This window comes from Dendropsophus ebraccatus, chromosome 6 (genome assembly GCF_027789765.1).
Source record: "Dendropsophus ebraccatus isolate aDenEbr1 chromosome 6, aDenEbr1.pat, whole genome shotgun sequence".
Taxonomy (NCBI): domain Eukaryota; kingdom Metazoa; phylum Chordata; class Amphibia; order Anura; family Hylidae; genus Dendropsophus; species Dendropsophus ebraccatus.
This window is the reverse complement of record NC_091459.1, coordinates 24,683,253-24,707,678: the sequence shown is the minus strand read 5'-3', so window position 1 is coordinate 24,707,678 and position 24,426 is coordinate 24,683,253. Positions and strand designations below refer to the sequence as shown.

Sequence of the window (24,426 nt, the reverse complement as noted above, 5' to 3'; positions counted from 1 at the left end):
ATGTTATCCAGGAAGTGACATCACCATGTTATCCAGGAAGTGACATCACCATGTTATCCAGGAAGTGACATCACCATGTTATCCAGGAAGTGACATCACCATGTTATCCAGGAATTGACATCACCATGTTATCCAGGAATTGACATCACCATGTTATCCAGGAATTGACATCACCATGTTATCCAGGAAGTGACATCACCATGTTATCCAGGAAGTGACATCACCATGTTATCCAGGAAGTGAAGCCTTGATGCAGTAGTAAGTGCAGGGAAAAAAGCCCTTTATAAGCATTTCCTGTAATAAGTGTATATTGGTTATTTGTATAACTTTTGGGGGCAATACAACAATTTTAATCAAAAATTTCCTTTAATTATTGGTGACATCATTTAGTCATTTTTATTTATTTTTTTCCTTCTCCCTGATCAAGAAGTTCTGAAAACGCCTTTCTTTTTGCTTTCCTATGTTTTGCAGAAGTTGCTCCAAGTTTCAAAGAACTCCTGACAACTAAAGAGAAGTTCACATTCTACTGCCAGTCCTGCGGAGCTGTGATTCTCCAGCAACAGTAAGACTAATCCATTGGCCTAGTCATACCAGCTATGTATTATGTACATATGAACGGGTTAACTTGGGGTAATTCCAGTCCAGGATGAAAAATCCTCATTTTTGTCCAAGTAACAAAATGAAAAATAAAAATGTCACATTATATGACCAACTAAAATATCAAAATTAAGTAATGCGGTCCTAATTTAGTAATAAGTCCTATTGTCATTTGTCACTGTTACATCTGTCTAAATGGATATTATGACTAGTGTTTTCCTCAAAACACCCACTAAACTTAAGGAGTACTCCAGCGAAAATATTTTTCTTTCAGATGAACTGGTTTCAAAAAGTTATATAGATTTGTAATTTACTTCCCAGCCAGAACCCTACTTAGCCCTTCAAAGGGAAACAATCACGTAAAAAAAAGACTAATAAAGGAGTACTCCGGCTCACTGCTAGTAACTTGTCAGTCACTCTATGCAAACAGCATAGTATGCCACTTAATTTTGGTGGTGTCCATGTTGCTATGATTGGTGTGACCTGTCACTTGAAAAAACCTTTTGACAAGCCTTGTAGATTTTGGTATAAACCTTGCAATGCATGTTTTTTCTTTAAGATTTGAGTGTCCCTTTAATCCAGGGATACGCACATACATGCAGGAGTTCTACTATCCAGTGCTTCATCCAACTTGCGCTCACTGTGCAGGTGATAAATCTGTGTAGCAGGCAGATGTCCAGCTTTAAGATTGTTGGATCCCCAACTCCCAAAAATAATAAGTTAAACCAAAGAACACAGAATAAAGACACAACACATTGTAATCAGGTGTCAAAGGGTCCCAATTTTATTTAAAATTACATGACACTGAAATGGCAGATCCACGACTCACGAAGAGTCACCCTCCAGCACTCAGGCGAGGAAAAACCCCCTGTGGGGGAAACCTCGAGGGAGCCATGGCTGGAGAGTTGCCCCTCCCCAGGGCTTAGAGGGTAATACCATACTATAAGTATAATAAACTGGATGTGAGAGAAATTTGGCTGCAATATTTGTCACCTTATTGATGGCAGATGTATCTTCCTCCTCACAAATCCAGGTCCACTTCTTAAGAAGGTGGAGACTATCCCCTGCTAGAACCTCCAAATTCCATCAAGGGTGGGGGGCAGTAAAGTAGTCAAGCTCAAGGTCCTGTGGCGCATCCAAGATGGCACTGATCAGGGCGCGGTGCATTGCTTTATGGAACCTTCTTCATGACATCAGCGCTTGTCATCATAGTGCACGGTTGCCATGGTTACTGCAGGTAAACACATCTGAAGCATTAACCCATTAATGACTGGTGATGCGCTTTACTGCAGAGGTCACTAAACACACTTGTGACAAAGCAAACAGCTTATGGTTAGGCCACACTAAGAACACTAAATAATATGGCCCTTAGCAACCAATCACAGCTCAGCTTTCGTTTCTCAAATTACTGTGGTAAAATAAAAGCTGAACTGTAATTGGTTGCCATGCGCAACTTAGACAGTCTAACCTGCCCATAGCAACCAATCAGAGCTCAGCTTTAATTTTATAAGAGCTTTTTAAGATATGAAAGGTGAGCTGTGATTGGCTGTGATGGTTACTATAGGCGAATCAGATTGTGTTTTGCCTCTGGCAGATGGATAAAGCTGCTCCATTGCTGTAAAGCTTACGATGATGATGATGATGATGATGACTAAAAACACAGGACATCAAGCTTCCCCATAATGCTTTGCAGTCAGCCCTTCCTCCATACCACCCAACTTTCTGGAAGGACACATGTGGTTCACAGACATTTCTATACACTACAATTCCCAGCATTTCCTATCACCCAGTTTAGAATCCTCTGGTATACGGTTAGGCTAGGTTCACACTGCGTTTTCAGCATCCGTTTAACGGATCCGTTTTTTTTAACGTCCAGAAAAATAGGGTCAGCAACGTTTTTTGGTCCGTTTTGGTCCGCCAAAAAAAACGGATCCGTTTTTTTTTATAATGGAAGTCAATGGAAAAACGGATGCACACAAATGAATCCGTTTTTTGCAATCCGTTTTTCATGCGTTTTTTGCAAAAAACGGATGCGTTAAACGGATGCTGAAAACGCAGTGTGAACCTAGCCTTATATACGGCGGATTTGTTAACATGAAGGACACTGCTGACAATCTGATGTAATTGTATGTTGGAAAATCTTTTAAATGAACTGGTGACATAAATTTGTAATTAACTTCTATTAAAGAAATCTCCAGTCTTTCAGTACTTATCAGCTGCTGTATGTCCTGCAGGAAGTGGTGTATTCTTTCCAGTCTGACACAGGGCTCTCTGCTGACACCTCTGTCCATGTCAGGAACTGTCCTGAGTAAGTTCCTGACATGGACAGCAGTGGCAGCAGAGAGCCCTGTGTCAGACTGGAAAGAATACACCAATTCCTGCAGGGCATATAGCAGCTGATAAGTATTGGGAAATGAAGGTTTTTAATTGAAGTAAATTACAAATCTATATAACTTTCTGACACCAGTTGATTTGAAAGAATCCCCCCCCCCCCCCCCGCTGGAGTACCCCTTTAAGCTTTAGTGTAGCTTCACACGTACACACGAATCCGCAGCAGATTTGACAATGCTGATTTATTGCTATGTTGATTCGTTTAGTCAATTATGCTGCGTATCCGCTGCGATACAGTACGTTTGAAACTATCCGTAAAGGAATTCTTTACAAATAAAATAAAAAATGGAAAGAGCAGAAAGATGATCAGACTTGGCAGCTTTCGGCTGGATTCACACTGTGCGTTTATGATGCGATTTGGTTGGTCAAATCCTTTCAAGTCAAAGTCTTTCAAGAAGTTCACCAATTAAAATGCATGTTAAAAATGCAACAGATATACGTATTGTGTATATCTATATATATATATATATATATATATATATATATATATATATATATATACCAGAAACTGCTCCACTCCTGTCTATAGGGCAGCTCTTCCTTAAAGGGGTTGTCCGGCGATAAAAAATTATTCACAGAATAACACACATTACAAAGTTATACAACTTTGTAATGTATGTTATGTCTGTGAATGGCCCCCTTCCCCGTGTTTCCCCCCACCCACGCTAGACCCGGAAGTGTGGTGCATTATACTCACCGCATGTCGTGTCGTCCACGGTCTCCGATCGTCAGCAGTGACGTCTTCTTCGTGAGTCCGGCGGATCTTCCCGAGTGCTGGCCGCCCTCTGCAGCGTCATCCGAAGCTCAGCCGCGATTGGCTGAGCATAACTGTGCTCAGCCAATCGCGGCTGAGCGGCTGATGACGCGGCCACGTCATCAGCTGCTCAGCCGCGATTGGCTGAGCACAGTTATGCTCAGCCAATCGCGGCTGAGCTTCGGATGACGCTGCAGAGGGCGGCCAGCACTCGGGAAGATCCGCCGGACTCACGAAGAAGACGTCACTGCTGAGGATCGGAGACCGTGGTCGGCACGTGACAGGTAATGTATAGCGCACCACACTTCCGGGTACACGGGTGGGGGTGGTGGGACACGGGGAAGGGGGCCATTCACAGACATAACATACATTACAAAGTTGTATAACTTTGTAATGTGTGTTATTCTGTGAATAATTTTTTTCGCCGGATAACCCCTTTAATGATATCCAATAGCCAGCGGCCTCCTGCAGCTCCTCCAGCTGCAACGTCACGTATTGGCTGATGGATTGCCCGCTCAACCAATCACTGACTGGGGATGGACACCGCTCTTGTCATTGACTGGCTAAGCAGGCAATCCATCAGCAGAGTATGGGACATTGCAGCTAAAGGAGCTGGGGCTGTGAAATACATGGAACCTGGTTAAAAATGACTGAAAATGACTTCCAGCATCCGTGGGAGAGAGAGCGGTGCAGGGGCACTGCGACTGGTGAGTATAGTTTCTTTATTATCTTCCAGTACCCCTCTGCCTGCCTCTCATTGGTTAGTTTCACAAGACTTCTCCTTTAAATGGAATCTGTCAGATGTAATACGGGTTCCCAACTACTGACACTGATGCCCGATTGCTAGTAATAAACATAGATATGTGTGTGTATATGTATGTATGTATGTATATATATATATATATATATATATATATATATCAGACCATTGAGCCGTTTAATGGGCTCTGTAAGAGAGTGCTGATCTAGCAGATCGATGCTCACTTACTGATTGGGCCGTCGAATATGGCTCTAAGGAGCCTTTCAGGTAATTGTGATATAGGGCACAGTTTACTGTTGATAATTTTGTGTCTGTTAGCTCCTGCAGCTTCACGGAGTCACTTAGCATTTTTTTCTTTTAATTATTATTTATAATTCATCTTCTTTTTAGACAAATGTGCATTGGTGCGTCCCCCTCCTAAACAGTATGATAGCTGTATGGTACCATGGTGTGTATAGTTGCATATATAAACAGATAAATATGGGACCTTCTGCTGTTAAGAAATTACTCCCAAGGATGTGCCAGACCTAAGAAGGACCATCCTTGTTTTTTTGTAATTTTATTTTTTTTTTTTTACATTTTTACATTACCAAAAAAAAAAAAAAAAAAAAAAAGAATTTTTAGAAAAAAAAAAAGTGTATGTCTCATTATTAGGCTTTTGTTAAAGTTGTACTCCTATCCTATCATGACCCGCCCTGATCCCGGGAATGGAGAGATAACTATTGTGAATGGAGAGCACCTTGCATGCATGGCCACCACCCCATTCATTCTCTATAGGGGCAAAGGAACACTGCCAAGTGCTATGGCCCATAGATTATATATAGAGGTGTGTCTGTACACATGTAGTGTGCTTTGTTCATTCCAGGTTTATCATGTCCCCGTTCTCTGGATCGATGGGGGTCCCGGCCGCGGAGATGCGCTGATCAGTGGATAGTAGATAGGGGATACCAAATCTATCCGAAAAATGTAAGGGTACTATTACATGGGCTGATGAAGGCCCGATCAATATTGTAAATGATCTGCTAGATTGGCACTCGTTTACTGGGCCTATTACAAGTACCTGATAATTCATTAGCGAGGCCGCTCAGCCAATCACTGGCCAGGACGAATGCAGAGCGCAGTTGAAGACCAGGAGCGTGGGCAGGTCATGTATTAACTGTTTGGGCAACTGTTAGCTGCCGCACATTGCTATTAGCAATACGTACCCGACTCCTAATGATTTTAGGCAGGGCCTAAAGAAACGATCAGCCGATCGTCGTTTCGTTGGCTGATCGTTGTTTCTATTACACTGAGCCATAATTGCCGAATCGGCCCGTTTTGGACGATTGTTGCTCTGTGTAATAGGGCCCAAACTCCCTCCAAAGGTTTATCTTGCAGCTGTTGAATTTTAGGTGTTAGGGCCCTATTACACAGGCCGATTATCGTGCAAATTATGGTTATACCATTCGAATTTAAACAATAATCTTTATGTGTAAATGAAGGCGACAATCAAACGACCAATGAGAAATCGTTCGTTTGGTGCTGACACCAAAGTCCTTGTTAATCGTTCGCTGTAATTCTGCATTTGTTTACCCATGGTTCAGTGTAATTGCACATCGGTCCTTCATTTGCTGGGATCAGATGGAGTAAACGATTGCAGTAATGTCGTAACCAACGACTATCTTTCTGTGTAATATGATGAACGATTTAGGTTAATGGTGCGTTTACACAGAAGGATTATCGTTCAAATTTTTGCCATAACGAGCGCATTTGAGCGATAATTGGCTCGTGTAAACGCAGCGAACGATCAATCGACGAGCGAGAAATCGTTCATTGTGATCTTTCAACATGTTCTCAAATCTTTGTTGGTCAATCAAAAAAAATTTGCAGATCACTTTGTGTAAACAGTCTTTCACCGATTCACCCTATGTGTGAGATGGGCTTAAAGTGACACTGTCCCCCCTTTTAGCATTATGACTTTTCTACACAGGTGTAATGGGTAAATTTAGCACTTTTCATACCTTATTTTATATCATACGTCATGGTGCCTGTTCCAGTAAAAGTGATCTCTTATAATCTGCAGATTGTGCTCTCTGGGCGGGGCTTCTCAGGCGAATTGCCACTTAGCCCTCCCACAATGACACAATTGGTCCCGCCCCATGACGGCATTGCCACATAGGCCACGCCTTCTCAGTGGCCATTGGTATGGGCTGACCTAGAGGGGGTGGGGTGGCCTGTTCCAATGGCCGTCGAGGGGCAGGGCCTATGCGCCGATGACATCATGAGGGTGGGGCCAACTGTGGTGTTGTGGGCGGGGCTAAGTGGTTCTTAGGTTGCGAAGCCCCGCCCACATAGCACAATCCCCAGATGAAGCACCATGACGTATGATATAAAATAAGGTATGAAAACACCCTTTACACCTGTGTAGAGAAGTCATAATGCAAAACGGGGGGACAGAGTCACTTGAAGCGATCTTAAAACGATCGCTATAACAGTTATTCTAAATGATATATCGTTCTGTCTAAATGCTGATCGTTATAAAAAACACATTGTTACTTCGAAATCGTTAATCGTTCAAGTGGGCAAATTATCGCTCTGTGTAAACGGACCATAATGATAAACAATCTCGTTTAATCGTTAAAAATCACTTTGTCTAATAGACAATAGTAGCTAGAATAAAGAGAGTAATTGTGGCTATAGTTCTAAGCATCTATAGACTGGCACTACCTTTAGCTTACATCTGCTCTGTGTATAATTGGTTCATTCTGTGTATATAGAGGTCATGTATTTCGGTATGGTCAGTGGATGTGTATGACACCAAATATACAGTAACTCTGGATGTGACGTTGATCGTGTACAGTGGTAATGGATGTATCATGCTGATGTCAGGGCTGAGCGAACCCAGCGGAGCAGCTTGTACCATCCAGAGACGACGGCTCCTTGTCATTGTCAGTTCTGCTGCTTGCTCTGATCATTTAAACGTAATCCAGTTTGTACAACTTCTTCAGATATGTTGATTTATGGCCGGTGTGGGAGTAATAGAATCATCACTTCATTGCCATTACGGAGGAGCCCGCCTCGCCTAGTAACGTTCAGGGTTTGTTTTGATTAAAGGCGATGGAGGGGTGTGCGCTACTGACAGATGTTGTGTTGGCTGATGTGTGATGGAAATGAAGAAGGACTATGTGCTGTTACTACAACATAACCCACGGGCTAAGACTGCCAGAACGAGACAGAGCCTTGCATTGTCATCCCAATGTGCTGCTATTTCTGCTACGGCAATGTATGATTTTGTGGTCATAATTTTAACTGTTTTGTCATTTGCTAAGTGATCGTGATTTTCAGCTGCTTTCGGTAGGTAACAAATGTGCATTTACACCTAGATTTATCTGACAGGTTTTTGAAGCCAAAGCCAGGAATGGATTTGAGATGAGGAGAAATCTCAGTCTTTCCTTTATTACCTGTTTCCAGCCTGTTCCTGAAGTCCCATTTTCCTCACTTACTGTATATTGTTATATGGGAGGGGGCGGGGGGGATTGCAGTGCAGCGTTTGTACAGTAAGTTGTGATTATCACCGCTCACTCTGCTTCTGTGGTACTCTGCCAGTAGTTGAGATAGCCCGTGACGCCAATTCTGTTGTTTATGGCTAGTGATGTTAGTGTTGTGACGTCTAGTCCAACACACAGGTGTGATGTTGGTGCCTGCTTGTATGTAGACGGTAGTGCCCCCAAAATGGTTGACAACCTGCCGGGTTGTTGCGGGTCCCTTGGGCTGGTGTCATGGCAGTCCTGAGTGGCAGCTGACCCACCCGGACTGTCGGTACCGCCACCCACAGAAGGGGGAAGAAAAACCCAAGGTGTGCGATTGTGTGTGTATAGGTGCAGGTGCAGACAGAGGTTGACCGAGTCCCGTTAGTATAAAAGTATAACAGACCTAGAGAAAGAGGAGCGCTGCTCCTCACACCCATGGTTTACATTAATGCCTCTCGGCTATATTTAAAAACCAACGCCAGAATGTTGGTATATAATTTGATCAAACCATATTGGCTCATTTACAGGTGCGTGCAGGTCTTCTGGCACACATGAGTCCCTACTCTAAAACGACACTGTGTCGGTCAGCGACCGCCGACACTTGTGTTGCTTGGCAGCTGCCTTCATCGCCGGCTGCGCCTGTGGGGTGTGGGGGGGCCCATGGGGTTTGGTCCTGTGGCAGTGGGGTTGCAGGGCCATTCTGTGCCCCCCCTCCCCTGTTGACGCTTGCTTTGTGGGGTTGGCGGTTGCTGACAGGCACAGTGTTGTTTTAGAGTAGGGACTCATGTGTGGTTTGATCAAATTATATACCAACATTCTGGCGTTGGTTTTTAAATATAGCCGAGAGGCATTATTGTATGGGTGTGGGGTGCAGCTACTCCTCTTTTTTCTAGGTTTGTATTCGTATTAAAAATATAACGTCTTGAAGGAGGTGCTTGAGAGAAGTAAGAGAGGTAGTTGTAGCGGTGCTTGTTGAGTGAAGAGTAGAGCAGAGGAGAGGAGTTTGCCAGAGGAGCCCTAACCCAGTGTAGCTGTGTACTTTGCCGGATTGGTTGCTAGGGGCATCTGAGCCAGTTTCACTTTACACCATGTTTGATATCTCCCCCATTGCCTTAAAAGAGAACCTGTCACCAGGGACGCAGGCACAGAGCCCCTGGATACCTGGAGCCGGTCCCGGGACGAAGATATCAGCGCCCGAAGCCATGCGCACGTGCCGCTGAGATGAGTTCGATGCCATAGAGAATGAATGAAGCCGTCCTTCTCTATGGGCATCGGACCTATCTCAGCGGCACGCGCGCACTGCTTTGGGCGTTGATATCTTTGACCCGGGACTGGTTTCAGGAACGGGACTCGTCGGAAAGGGTCCGACATATGCTGCAATCCGATATGTTGCGTTTACAAGGAGCGATAATTCGCCCAATTGATCGTTTAACGATTTTGAAGCAACAATTTAGTTTTTATAACGATCAGCGTTTAGAGGGAGAAAAATTGTTATTGCAATTGTTTTTAAGCTCGCTTAAGCCCATCTTTCACATAGGGTGAATCTTTGAAGGACTTTTTACACAAAGCGATTTGCGAATTTTTAGCGAACGACCAACAACGATTTGAGAACATGTTGAAAGACCAAAATGAACGATTTCTCACTCGTCGCTTGATCGTTTGCTGTGTTTACACGCAATCATTATCGTTCAAATGCGATCGTTATTGCGAAAATTCGAATGATAATCGTTCCGTGTAAATGCAGCACTAGCCTCCCTGATGAAGCTCACTGATAAGAGGACATTGCAGAGGCTATAGAACAGAAGCTAAACCATGTGTATCATAATAAGTACTATGCAGGATAAAAAAAATGCATTTTGAGGTGTCCATGGCCTTTAAAGGGAACCTGCCACCAAAACAATGCTATCTATTCTATTTTCATCATCCTTTATAACTGAGCGGATTGATATATATCTTTATGGGAAAAGATTTAGTATACCTTGTAACATGGTAATTGAAATCCCTGCTCATTCAGTGATAAGGAGTCCAGGGGGCGGAGTCACTCAATGGACTGGACTCTTTAGCATGTAAACATCAGAGATTTCAATTAATAAATTAAGTTATACTAAATCTTTTCCCATAAAGATATATATCAATCCGCTCAGCTCCTTCTGCTCTTTAACATAATGCCGATAGCTTAGGCAGCATTTTCATGGTGACTGGTTCCCTTTTAAAGATCAAACCTTTTAAGAAGTAATACCGTACATCAAGAAATGACTCCAACTTTTTGGATTGCAGCAATGAAAGTATAGTGCTTCCTTCACTTATTGGTTTTCTACTTCCTGGTCTTAAATATGCACTGTATATTATAGATTTTTTTTTTTTTAAACTGATTTTACAGTGGACGTTCAGGAGAGTGGTTTTTAATTCCCTTTTCTCCGAATTAATGTATTGTGCTAGTGCTACTCAAGGACCAAATGAAGAATATTACCCCACCAATCCAATCTACAAATGTAGTACACATACAGATGATGAATGATGTACCTTTCTGTAGTTAACCATCACCCAAAAAATTTTTAAGACAAAGGGAAGACTTACAAGTGGGTCTTTGGTTGTGTAATTCTATTCTATATACTGACAACTGCTCCCTGTGTACCCCATAGAGCTAAAATCAGACTCCCCTCCTCCAGGCTGTGCTGTCCTGCTCTGTGGTGAGTCTGTCCATAAGATGGCCGACATGGAGGAGCATGTGACCATGCCCCGCCCCCATGTGTCCACCATAAGCCTATATATGCTGTTAGTACTTCACGCCAAACGGGTTGTACAATGACTTAAAAATCATGAGAATGGCGGAATGATAACGGTCACCTAGGGGTATAATGTAAGCAGTGCATAACAAGCACAATATATAATCTTTTTCCATTGTCGGTGTATAGAGAACGCTTCACTATTTTAATATGACTGAATATGTGATGGTGTACCCCAGGCATATTGCAGTGTGCCCACTAGTACTGTATCTCCTTATGCTCCACAGCATTGGTCATCCACATCCTCTGCCTGTCCTACAGTATATATCTCCCAATCTCTGCCTGTCCTACAGTATATATCTCCTAATCTTTGCCTGTCCTACAGTATTTATCTCCCAATCTCCGCCTGTCCTACAGTATATATCTCCCAATCTCTGCCTGTCCTACAGTATATATCTCCCAATCTCTGCCTGTCCTACAGTATATATCTCCCAATCTCTGCCTGTCCTACAGTATATATCTCCCAATCTCTGCCTGTCCTACAGTATATATCTCCTAATCTCTGCCTGTCCTACAGTATATATCTCCCAATCTCTGCCTGTCCTACAGTATATATCTCCTAATCTCTGCCTGTCCTACAGTATATATCTCCTAATCTCTGCCTGTCCTACAGTATATATCTCCCAATCTCTGCCTGTCCTACAGTATATATCTCCCAATCTCTGCCTGTCCTACAGTATATATCTCCCAATCTCTGCCTGTCCTACAGTATATATCTCCCAATCTCTGCCTGTCCTACAGTATATATCTCCCAATCTCTGGTAGCAGCAGAGAGCATTGTGCCAGACTGAAAAAAGAAAACAAAATTTCCTGAAGGACATCCAGCAGCTGATAAGTATGGGAAGACTTAAGATTTTTAAATAGAAGTAAATTACAAATCTATATGCCTTTCTGAAACCAATTGATTTAAAAGAAAAAGATTGTCGCTGGATAACCCCTTTAAGTTTAATGAGAGTAAAATGGGCTCCCCATTGTAGGAGAGTAGTATTCGTGTTGCTCAAAACTCTACTTTATCCAACAATACAAAACCCGACACATGGGATATTGGTCAGTCCTGTGTCTTTCCTTTATTTCTTGTGTACCCAAGTTCTGAAGTTCACCATCTACTGACACATATGTCAGATTCTCCTGACAGGTCCAGGTCTTATTTTTGGAGAAACTTTGTGTACACGGCAGCCACTCTCTATATGGTAGGTAGTCGCCTTACTGTATGTCCAATTGTTGTTGGGCTTCTATACTGTAAATTCCCCTGTAGTTAGGCCTCTTCATTGTATAACTCCCACTCTCTCTTCCCCCATACTGTATACATCCCCCTCTGCAGATAGTCCCCTTAGGGTACTATTACACCGCCCCATAATAATTCGATCGGCGCTTGTTTACTGGGCCTATTACACGGCCCGATAATCATTTAACAAGGGCTTCATGGACATCGTTACCGATGTCCTTGCAGCCCTTGCTTAACTCTGCATACATTACCTATCCATGGTCCAGTGCTTCCCTTGCGGTCCGCTTCTCCCCGGGTCCCGCACGCTGCATCTTCAGAGCAGCCTGTCTCAGCTGACAGGCCGCTCAGCCAATCACTGGCAGTGAAGCTGCAGCGCGTGGGATCGGGGAGAAGCAGACCGCAAGAGGAGTCCTGGACCATGGATGGGTAATGTATACACTTTGCAAATTGTCAGTCGCCGGCTGTGCACTGCTATTACACGTAGGGATGCGTGGTTGGTGCCCGACAATTGTAGGTCCAAGCCCAAATCAACAATGAGCCGATGATCGTTGTGTTTATTACACGGAACGATAATCGGCCAGATAGGGCCGATTATCGTTCTGTGTAATAGGGCCCTTACTTTATACCTTCCCTCGCCCCCCCCCCCCTAAATTTAATGCCCCCTACTAAGCATCATCATACCAACCCTGCCTCCCCTGCAGCTTGTGTAGAGCAGGTGGGGGCGGAGCATAACAAGTCTGGCAGTAATTGGCTGATGCTTAGCCATCCAGTGTCAGGAATCTGGTCAGCTGACTGTAACTAGGGCTTATATTTCAAGTCTGCTTAATGAAGCTAGGGCTTATTTTTGGAGTAGGTCTTATTTTGAATGAAGCACAGCACTTATAGCAATCCTCCTTTTACACCAAGCAGGATGCCACAGTGTTGTATACTGTGAGCCCAGAGGGGCCACTCAAGCATCTTCCAGTCTGGAGGCGGCCGCTCAGTATTTTTTTTTTTTTGCGCTTATCTTTGGCTTCTTTAGGGGATTGGTAACCACCCTCATATCATTAGATTAAACAGGCTGCCCAGTACCCAGAAGTAGATCACACTTCCTAATTTTCCTCAGACTCACCCTGCAAAAAGAAGAGAAGTGGCTCTTGTTACCATTTGACTAATAGGAGCACAAACAATACAGAATAATAGTTATAAGTATGTATGCACGGAGCACTTCCACCACTGGCTGCTATCATTGCACATACAGTATACATAGTAGTAAGCCAGTCACTGCAGGGAGTGCTCCCTTTATGAACACAACAGACTCCTATTTTTGAAACCATCATTGATTTCAATGCGCCAATAATGCCCTGTTCACACTGCGTTTTTTTTTTCCAACTTTTTTTTAACAAAAAAACGGATGGAAAAACTGATGCATTTGTGTGCATTTTTTAACCGTTTTTCCATTGACTTCCGTTATAAATAGAACACATCAAACACATTGTTTTTTTTTTTTTTTATCGTACACAAAAATTGCGGTCGACCACGTCTTTGTGTATGTTAAAAAAAAATAAAATTGATCCTTTTATTATTTTGGTAACGGAAGTCAATGGAAAAATGGATCAAAACAGATGCAAGCAAATGATGGAAAACAAAATGTAGTGTGAACACAGCCCAAACTAAACGGCACAAAATGTTGGTGCCATTTTGACTAGGAATACTGCCCTATATTTAGATCATATCATTGCTGAATAAAAACCAATTGACATGTCAGTAAGAGTGCGTTTACACACACAGATTTATCTGACAGATTTTTGAAGCCAAAGCCAGGAACAGACTATAAACAGGGAACAAGTCATAAAGGAAAGACTGAGATTTCTCTTCTTCTCAAATCCATTTCTGGCTTTGGCTTTCAAAATCTGTCAGATAAATCTGTCTGTGTAAACACACCCTAAGGGCCCTATTCCACCGGACGATTATCGTTTAGATTATCGTTAAATCGTTTGAATCTAAACGATAATCGTTCGGTTGAAAGCAGTTAACGATTAACAACCGAACGAGAAATCGTTGATCGCTTTATAAGACCTGGACCTATTTTTATCGTTGCTCGTTCGCAAAACGTTCGCAAATCGTTCGCATTGAATAAGACATGATTCGGTCGTTCGTAATAGATACGAACGCAATAGCGAAGAAAAAATTCTCAATTACGATCATCAGTAACGATTATCGTTCCATGGAAATGAGTGAACGTTTTCAGGTCTTTCGCAATAGCGGTGGTTTGAGATCGTTAATCTTAACGATTATGCAAACGATAATCGTCCGGTGGAATAGGGCCCTAAGGCTGGGTTCACACTATGTTTTTGCAGTCTGTTTTTTTCATCCATATTTGCAAAGAAAAACACTGAAAAAACGGATGCAATTGTGTTTGATCTGTTATTCCATTGACTTCCATTATTCCAAAAAAAAAAAAAGATCAAAACGTTTTTTTTTTTTTTTTTTTTTTTATAAAGGGCACAAAATGAGGTTGACTACGTTTTTGTGTCAATCAAATAAAGCAGATCCGTTTTTGATTTTTTTTTTTTTTTTTTTAATAATGAAAGTCAATGGAAAAACTGATCAAAACGGATGTACACAATTGCATCCATTTTTCAGGGGGTTTTTTTGCAAAAAACGGACTGCAAAACGTAGTGTGAACCCAGCCTTAGAAACAGATATTCAGTACTGTGATCCCAAACCTGCTTACTTACTCGCTCTCTCTTCAGTGATTGTGTTATTGCTGAACGCCTCTGTTTCTGGTTCCCTTCCAGGCAGTTTCTCCGAGTCCTCCCTTTGCCCAGTGAAAACTGGAGCTCTCTGGTTGAAGAATGGTGCTGCCACCCCGATCCCTTTGCCAATCGAAGTTGCCTGCCCAAGGTTAACGACTGCTTCCTGGGAGACACGTTCCTTTTGGTGAATAAAGCAAATATCTCAGCCCCCCCTGGAGAGAGTAATGAGATGTCATCTGTTCCTCATCCCGTTGATGGAGACATCTCAGTAAGTTATTAGCGCTAATGACATCAGCTAATTGGTACATTTATATTGCCCAGTATAACTTTATTATCTCAGATGAGGTTTATTTCAGGCAGAAGGGGACACTTAATCTCTCGCTTAGTGGTTCCGAGAGCTCTTCTCAAATACCGGGTGAAATACGTCGGTGGGTGAAATGATGTTATTCATTTTCCCTGACAATATTGTATGTGTGCGAGATCCTATTGTCCGGTGGGAGTTCAATGGCGGTAAGACCTGCTGCCTGCGTCTTATTCTGCACTGGCGACTTTTTTCGACATTTTACTATAGAACCGAGTTATAGGGAACCTTGGCTCTCCAGCTGTTGCAATACTACAACTCCCATCATGCCTGGACAGCCAAAGCTAAAGCTTTGGCTGTCCAGGCATGATGGGAGTTGTAGTTTTGCAACAGCTGGAGAGCCAAGGTTCCCTACCCCTGCTCTAGAGGTCTTTTCAATTTATTAGGAAAAAAAATACACAGTATATAGTAGTAAAAAATATAGTAGTAATACGCAGAAAAGATAGCCCTGAGGCTTCCGGTTTCCTTGGCTACCATCGGGGCTCTGCGATGACTTCGCAGAACCCCGATGAATAACGGACAGACAATTCTCCTTCTGTAGAGGGAGAATTCTCTGTCAGAAGCCCTATAGATGCTGCAGTCGTGCTGACCGCAGTATCTATAGGGTTAACTCTCAGCACCAGAGCACAGCTCCGGTGCTTAGAGTCGTGGCGGGACTCTGGCTGTTACTGATAGCCGGGACCCACCGTAGATGACACAGGCACAGCTCCTGCGCCTGTGTCATCTTGAATCGTAAAGTAACGTCCCTGCAGCCTATGCCTGATGCTGCAGCTACGTTAATTTACGATTCAAGAGGACCCACTTATTTTTTAGTGCAGCGCTGGAGAGGGTTAACCAATAAAGGTATCACACCTAAAATACTGACACAAACGTATTTACTATCACTTGTATAATACAGACACACAAAGATGAGCATGGACGGGTAATATATTCACAGGGCAGCAGTGGGTTAAGGGGGATGTGGTTTACATACTCGCAGTGGAATGAAAAACCAACTGCGAGTATGTAAACCGATAGAAAATGTAAAGTACTGAAAATCGCTGTGGAACTTGCCACATGAAACCTACTATGATCCGGTACATGTGAAGGCACCTTTAAGCGAATGTACCATCGGGTACATCGCTGCTTTTTTTTTTTTTTTTTTTTATATATATATATAACTTTAATTGCTCGGCACTGGCGTGGGGATACTGGAGGCATGGTCCTCTTTTTGAAACGCCGTCCAGTTCCTGCGCTTGGCGCCAGTCTTTTCCGAGGCGTGGGCCTGTTCCCGAAGCACTGGAGGCAGGCCTGCACCCCCCCAGTGCGGCTAATTCCCCTCCACTCTGTGATGCGGCTTCATTGATTGTAATAGAACCATGTCACAGAAGGGAGGGGACTCCATCACACTGGGGGGTGGTGGGCCTGCCCCCAGTGCTCCAGGGCAGGTTGGTGCCCTGAAAATCCCTGCGCCACCAGTATCCCCATGCTAGTGCCGAGCAATTAAGGTAAAAAAAAAAGCAGCAATGTACTTGATGGTACATTCACTTTAACATGCTTGTATAAAATGGGGGAGATTTATCAAACATAGTGTAAAGTGAAACTGGCTCAGTTGCCCCTAGCAACCAATCAGATTCCACTTTTCATTTTCCAAAGAGTCTGTGAGGAATGAAATATGGAATCTGATTGGTTGCTAGGGGCGACTGAGCCAGTTTCACTTTACAACATGTTTGATAAATCTCCCCCAAGTGTATTTCTCATATAATATGAATAAGTGTTTATAGCATTCCTCTGTATGAATAAACATGACAACTGGGTGTTACCACCAGTGGGTGTGTCTCACTAATACTGACTCTTTCCAATGCGAGCTGGTGATGAAGGGACACACCCCTTTGACAAGAGAAATAGTAATGTCCAGTGGTGATTTATTATTTTTTTCCCTAAAACAGACACATTGGGGTAACTATGGGTCCTCATTAATACATGCCGGAAGTAATCAGTCAGCATTTATACAAAATAATCAGTAATGTGACCAGGGCTTTGATTCCAAATTCTTACATTCTGTTCCCATCATGTTTTTGCCCTGTGCCCACAGCATGTGTCGGCCACCTGTCTGGAAAGTAACTAATGAACAGAAAGGCAGCGGCACTCACCATGAATCTACATTTATCCTATATAGTGCAGTGCAGTGTAAAGCAAGCGTTGTGACCACTGATGCTCTAGCACAGGGATGGGGAACCTTGGGCCCTCCAGCTGTTGCAAAACTACAATTCCCATCATGCCTGGGCAGCCAAAGCTAAAGCTTTGGCTGTCCAGGCATGATGGGAATTGTAGTTTTTGCTGGAGAGCCGAAGGCTCCCCATCCCTGCTCTAACAGATCATCTATTCCCACCACTTGCCCTCGCTTGTGTACGGAATAAACACGAGTAACACTTTTTGGTGAGAGCTGCTCCCTTTCTGTGCATTATAGTTATTATATGGCTGAACCTGAGCGCTGCCACCCCCATTTATACTTCTTAGTTCCCTCTCTGTAACCGGTCACTCAGGTATCGCAGTGCTGACTGTTCTACCTGCAGTTTGGAACCTGTCAAAAAAAAAGATTGCCGGCGTATACTGAAGTGTCCTCCTGACAGGCTAATAGACTTTAATGGACTGAAGAAGTCAGTAAGTGACAGTGTTTGGTCCTTTTCGCAAACGTTTTGCAGGACTCGGTAGTGTAGCAGATCAAGCCATTAAATCCCACAAAATTTAAAACGTAACTGTCATTTCAGGGTCATTATTCTAAAAAAAACAATAAATATCTACAGTACAAGTGATTTTAAGAAACTCTGTATTAGGTTTTTTTTACCAAAAGAGTTTCCTTCTGTACTGAAAAAGCTGATTTCCTAGCTCCCCCCTGACTTCAGATGAAGCAGGATTTCTGTATCCATTATGCTCTATGGAGAGGGGAGGGGCTGAGAGGAGTGAGTTAAGGCCCTATTCCACCAACAGATCTGACGACAGATTATCTGCCAAAGATTTGAAGCCAAACCCAGGAGTGGATTTGAAAAGAGTAGAAATCCAGTCTTTCCTTTATTCCAGCCTTTACCTGATCTCTCTTTATAGTCTGTTCCTGGGTTTGGCTTCAAATCTTTGGCAGATAATCTGTCGTCAGATCTGTTGGTGGAATAGGGCCTTTAGCACAGAGCAGTTCTGCACAGCACAACACCCTGCAGTCTTCTCTCAGCAAGTTCCTAGATAAGCACTGACCTTTCTGACCCCTGAATCCAGCGTTCTATGTGCCCAGACAGTCTAAGAACAGCTGACCTTCACGTCTCTTCTTCCTGCTCACTCATCTCCCTCGGCCCCTCCCCCCTCCATAGGATATAATGGACACAGCAGAACCCATATTCACTGGCTTCTCTGTAATGAAGACTGATTTGCCTGATAATGCACAGATAAGAAGTGAGGAGGGGGAGCTGGGAAATTGCTTTCTGAGTACAGAAAGAGCCTTTTTTGCCTAATAAAACCTATTATAGAGTTTATTAAAGTTGGAAATTGGGGACTACCGGGGGGGTACGCTGCTTTATACAAGTTTATTAAGTAAATGTATTTGCAAAAATATTTACCTTGCGTGCCATACAAGTATATCTATGATGGGAATTGTAGTTTTGCAACAGCTGGAGGGCCTGAATTTGACACCCCTGTATTAGAACCAACCAGTTTTCGTGCGTGCTGCTGTAGGCTAATACATTATGCCAGTGTGTTTCCGTTGTATTGGCGGGTTTGGACAAGTAAGCACTGCAAAAGACAGATGTCACTGAATGTCAGGACTAGAGGAAGAGCACAATAAAGTTCAGTCTACCCTCCAGAGAGGATATATAAAATTAGACATTCTTAAACTAAAGGTGTAATGTGACATTTCAGTGACATTTTTCTGGCTTTCAGGAATCAAAGGAAAATACCAAAGTCGTTTGCAAGCGTTGCAAAGCGATACTGGGGGAGTCGGTGTCATCAGGTACGTAAAAGAGAAACAATCCTCATAGCGGGCTGACAATAAAAGCCTCCGTCTGCTTTCTTGTTCTGGACACGGCCAGCTGCTCCTTACATGAGCTGTTGTATTGTAAAGGAAAGATAAGGCAAAGTTTTCATAGTCCAAGTACACCAGTCACTTTCTATTGTCCCTATTTTATTACTGTGGAACAAACGCAGAATTTGATATTCATTGAAATCTTTTTTTCTAAATGACTCATTATTTCCAAATTAAGGCCAGGAGAGTCCCGTCGGACTTATTGATCGGCGCACTGCATTCTGAACGAAGCAGGTACTGTAGACTCCTGCTCTCATTGTCAAGGGCATCGGTGACCCAGATTATATTTCTAGTAACTTGGTAAACTGCGGCCTCTCTGGAAATACTGTACAAGGCCGTATGATCGGAAATAAGTGTTACTGTTCATGGTGGGACCTGACAATATTCTAGAAGTGGAAATAAGTCAATGCAGTTTTTCTTATGATGGCCTTTGGAGTAAAGAACATAAACTTTTTGGCTAATTTATACCATTAAAACACTCAGGGAGATCAGTGAGAAAAATCCAATGAAGTACTCACTCAAGAGTCTCCATTAATACATTGCCTCCTATAAATTTAAATATGCAAAAAAAAAGGGATCTGTGGAGCCTCAGTTGCGAATCTCAAAACACGGGAATAGCCTGATCTCCCTCCAGGGAAGGAAACCTGTTGCCAAGGGGTGCCTCCCAGTGGGTAGATCACCAAACTACCCTTAAGTCCCACACGGTTGTGAGTGTTGGAACATAAATAGGGAAATACTAGGGTGGCCCCTTTTGCAGGGTCGGGACAAAGGGTAGGCGATGGCCTAGGGCGCCATCTCCTGCTAAATTACAGGGGGCGCAATTTTCACCTCCAGCCCTGCGGCGTCAGGCAACTGCTCTCCTCCTCTCTTCTGAGGAGACTGGAGAAGTGCAGGGACAACTGTAGTGACAGATGCCCCAACCCCCGCCACCTTTCGACAGAGACAGATGAGGCATATGATTCTCCACTCAGAAACAGTCATCCTCCACTGCTACTGATGTATGGGTGAGTATATGTATATATATATATATATATATATATATATATATATATATATATATATATATACATACAGTCATCCTCCACTGCTACTGATGTATGGGTGAGTATATGTATATATATATATATATATATATATATATATATATGTATCTGTGTGTGTGTGTGTGTTTTAGTGGAATGTGTGTGCTAATGGAGTGTGTGTGTGTTAGTGCTCATATGTGGCTGAGGTAGAACTACAACTCCCATCATGCTCTTTTGTGGCTGTGGTAGAACTATAACTTCCAGCATGATCCTGTGTGGCTGAGGTAGAACTACAACTCCCAGCATGATCCTGTGTGGCTGAGGTAGAACTACAACTCCCAGCATGATCCTGTGTGGCTGTGGTAGAACTACAACTACAAGCATGATTCTGTGTGACTGTGGTAGAACAACAACTCCCAGCATTCTCCTGTGTGGCTTAGATAGAACTACAACTCCCAGCATGATCCTGTGTGGCTTAGGTAGAACTACTGTTCCCTGCATGATCGTGTCACTGTGGTAGAACTACAACTCCCAGCATGATTCTGTGGCTGTGGTAGAACTACAGCTCCCAGCATGCTCCTGTGTGGCTGTGTAGAACTACAACTCTACCATTCTTATACACCCCCAATGCTCCTCTACTCGACCAGAGACAGATGAGCAGTACGATCCTCCACTTCACCTTCTCCTCTTGGGCAGAGACAGTGTCTTCATCCAGCGGCAATGGCTCCCTGCGGACCAGATATAGCAGCAGCATATAGTCCAGCCCTCCAGTGAACTGGACCCCTGTGTAAAAAGTTAAGGGACCCCTGCTATACACAATGTAAGGGCAGCCAGGAGGCTATACTGTATGTTGGGGCTATACACTGGGGGGCACCATTTGCCTTCTCTGCCTAGGGCACCAAAACTCCTTGTCCCGGCCCTGCCCTTTTGTATCAAAGTCTAACTCAGTTGTGAGTATTGTGACATGACAAGGGTTTACCAAAGCCAGGCATCCATGCACAGACAGCTGTTTCAGGGTATTACCCCTCATCAGTGTGGAGCAGGATTCTGGGTAGCAAAACACAACAATCACTGAGCTCAGGGAGATCAGCGAAAAAATCCAATGAAGTACTCCCTGAAGAGTCTCCATTGATGCATTGCCCCCTATAAATATAAATATGCAAAAATGCATACTTTATACCATTGCTTACTAGGTCATTTGTATAAAGTATTTTCTATTTGCTAAATATTTATAGCTGAGGCAAATGACCTGTTGGTTTATGCAGGTCAGAGGGTATCAAAAGAGAAGATGCTCCAGAGATCTGTTTGTCAGAGTTCGTATGTAAGGTTTTACATGGCAGGAGAGATCAGTTCAATTGTGAACAATAACAGTTTGTTTTTAAGGTAATCCAGCACCCATCTGCTCATATGGTCTTTGTGGTCTGTGCAGATAGGTGCCACCTCACTGAATCCAATGCTGTCCTGCTTTTGAAAATCCAAGGTCCGGTTCAAGAGATATGGGCAAAATTCTGAATATGCTAATGACCTAGTCTGGAAGATGCACTTTTTTTCCAATTCAAAAATTAGTTTTATTTTATAAATAATGCTAAATACAGTGCAAAATGCAGTTGAAACATAAGTATTATAAGAAGCGAAAGTGGGGTGAAAAATACTCTTTCAGCAGGTTTATCGTGTCCTATCTAACGGTAGTATAAACTAATAACAAAGAAGCTGAATAGATTGATGTATCACTTACATTGCTCTATGCAGCTAATTCAGAGATATCCTCCTGAATAACATGGACAATAAGTAGTCCTCTGCATTATGTGCATGAGCCCAGTAGTCCTGGATATTCATGAGAAGCAGAAACCTCCACCCACCAGCTGCTGATTGGCAGTAATCTATCCATGCTGTGTATAGTCAGCAACTGTCAATCAGCAGCTGGAGGGCGGGGGGAGGGGTGTGGCAAGAATTCTATTCTCCTGCACATTAGGAGAACAGCTGAACAGAATGATGTCTGTAATACACCGATCTGTTCAGCATTCTGTCGCTAATTTATGCTGCCCTCATTTAAGGTGGCATAAACGTTGTCACAGACTCCTTTTAAATTTACAGAAATGATTGTGTACCCCAAACGTTCAATGTAAATCAACAGTAAGCTCATAGGGGTTGACAAGTCGGATCATAGGAATAGCTACTCCTGTGATTTCGGAGATTGTCTGGAGCACAGATGCCCAATAGGATTTGAGACAGGGACATCCTCACTAGAAGTGGGTCATTGTTCCCTCAGTAACAACATGTGTCGGGAACCAACAGGTATGATCGATGGAGTGATGTGGGGACTTTGTACCACTATGTCAGGATTTTGGAACAAGTTTCTTGTCTGGTTCTTGTCTTTCTTTTCTGTTTTATGGGTCAAATAAAAGTATTTGGCCCATTGGAATTCAGAAATTTGCTAACCAATCTCCAACTCCCACACCCAACAATAATAGGGGAGAGTTTGCAATCTAGCAGAGATGATAGAGATGGGGTGGCGGGGACAGGTAGAGGATAGACAAAGCTTCTTAAAGTCATTAAGAGAAGTGCTTGCTTCAAGACCTGGAACATGCTCTTTTAATTCATCTTCCCATTTTTGTAATTTTTTTTTTTTTTTTAATTTCTAGATGCGGTCAAGTATTATCTTACTGAAGTGATGATTCAGCCATCTTCTCAAGCATATAACATGATTTCAAGGTAAACATTTTAAGCATTGCTAGGTTCTCTCAGCTATTACACCGTTTACTACTACTGTTTGGACTACTATTTTAAGGGAAATAAATATAAACCAATGTTGGCTTTTCAGAAGCTTTTTCAGACATAGAAGCCATAAATAACCTTTTTTCACCCAATAATCCCACTAGTGGTTCAAGTGGTCATAGAGAGAACATACAAAGTCTGTAGTGTGAAGTCATACTATCGGTTTTGGTTATTTCTCATATACCCATATTTTCCAGTATATAAGACGACCCCCAACTTTCCCAGTTAAAATATAGAGTTTGGGATATACTCACTGTATAAGACTACCCCTCTTTCAACGCACACCAAATAAAAATTAATAAAAAAACATCAGACAGCAGCGAGATCTAAGAGGCAGAGAAGGAGGTACAGTAATACCGGTAGGATACAGGGGCGGGCCAGATGGGTGGAAGAGGTGTGTTTTTCTGGGCACAGCGCCACCCTACTGTATCTTTCTTCCATATCCCAGACGCCTACAGCTTGCTCTGCCCTTCATACAGTCGCCACATTCGGCAGGGATGTGGCCGTTTTTGAGCCCCCCCACCATATGCGTCGAAAGCAGATTCACGGCCCCTGACTTTTGAGAAGATTTTCCTGGGTTAAAAAGTAGTCTTATAAGCAGGAAAATACTGTATATTAGAAGTGATACCTTTTATTGGCTAATAAAAAATAAAACCATACAATCCCAAGCTTTTGAAGTACATAGACTTCCTTCTCGGGAGAGTTTATGAATGTCTAAAAGATCTGTTTTTGTAAACCCAGCTGAAAAAGGCTTCTGTATACTGCGAAAGCGTGCAAATATAATAATCTTTTCCTCTTAGCCAACAATGGGATCACTCCTGAAATACTTTGGTTCTTTTTCACCCAAATGTATTTACCATCACATAGATTTTCCTGGATAAGGCTGGGTTCACACTACATTTTTGCAATCCGTTTTTTTCCTTTCTTCCTTTCTTCCTTTTTTTTTTTAGCTAATATAAAAAATGCAGATAAAAAAAGGATGCAATTGTGTGCATCTGTTTTGATCTGTTTTTTCATTGACTTCAATTATAAAAGAAAAAAGATCAAAACAAATGCATCCTTTTTTTTTTTTTTTTTTTTTTTTTTTTTAAGTATTGCAAAAACGTAGTGTGAACCCAGTCTAAGTTTCACACTACGCTTTTGCAATCCCTTTTTATCATCCGTTTTTGCAAAAAACAGATGGGAAAACGGATGCATTTGTGTTCATCCGTCTTGATCAGTTTTTCCATTGACTTCCATTATTAAAACAAAAAGAGAGACCAAAACACATCCATTTTTTTAAGGTACACAAAAATAAGGTCAGCTATGTTAAAACTGATGCGTTTTGATCCTTTTTTTTTTTTTTATAATGGAAGTCAATGGAAAAAACGATCAAAACAGATGCACACAAATGCAAGACGGATTGCAAAAACTTAATGTGCGCCCGGCCTAACAAGGTACAACACTCTCTGTTGCTATAT

General features: G+C 42.7%; 1 protein-coding gene across 1 annotated transcript in view; it reads left to right on the top strand.

Moving 5' to 3' along the window:
* UBE3D (ubiquitin protein ligase E3D) overlaps positions 1-24,426 on the top strand; it is a 103,116-nt gene that overhangs the window by 14,811 nt on the left and 63,879 nt on the right. Inside the window, exons 3-6 of the mRNA XM_069973512.1 lie at positions 472-562; positions 14,803-15,028; positions 19,028-19,097; positions 22,834-22,903. Coding sequence (XP_069829613.1) covers positions 472-562; positions 14,803-15,028; positions 19,028-19,097; positions 22,834-22,903 — 457 coding nt within the window. The remainder of the gene's footprint in view (positions 1-471; positions 563-14,802; positions 15,029-19,027; positions 19,098-22,833; positions 22,904-24,426) is intronic.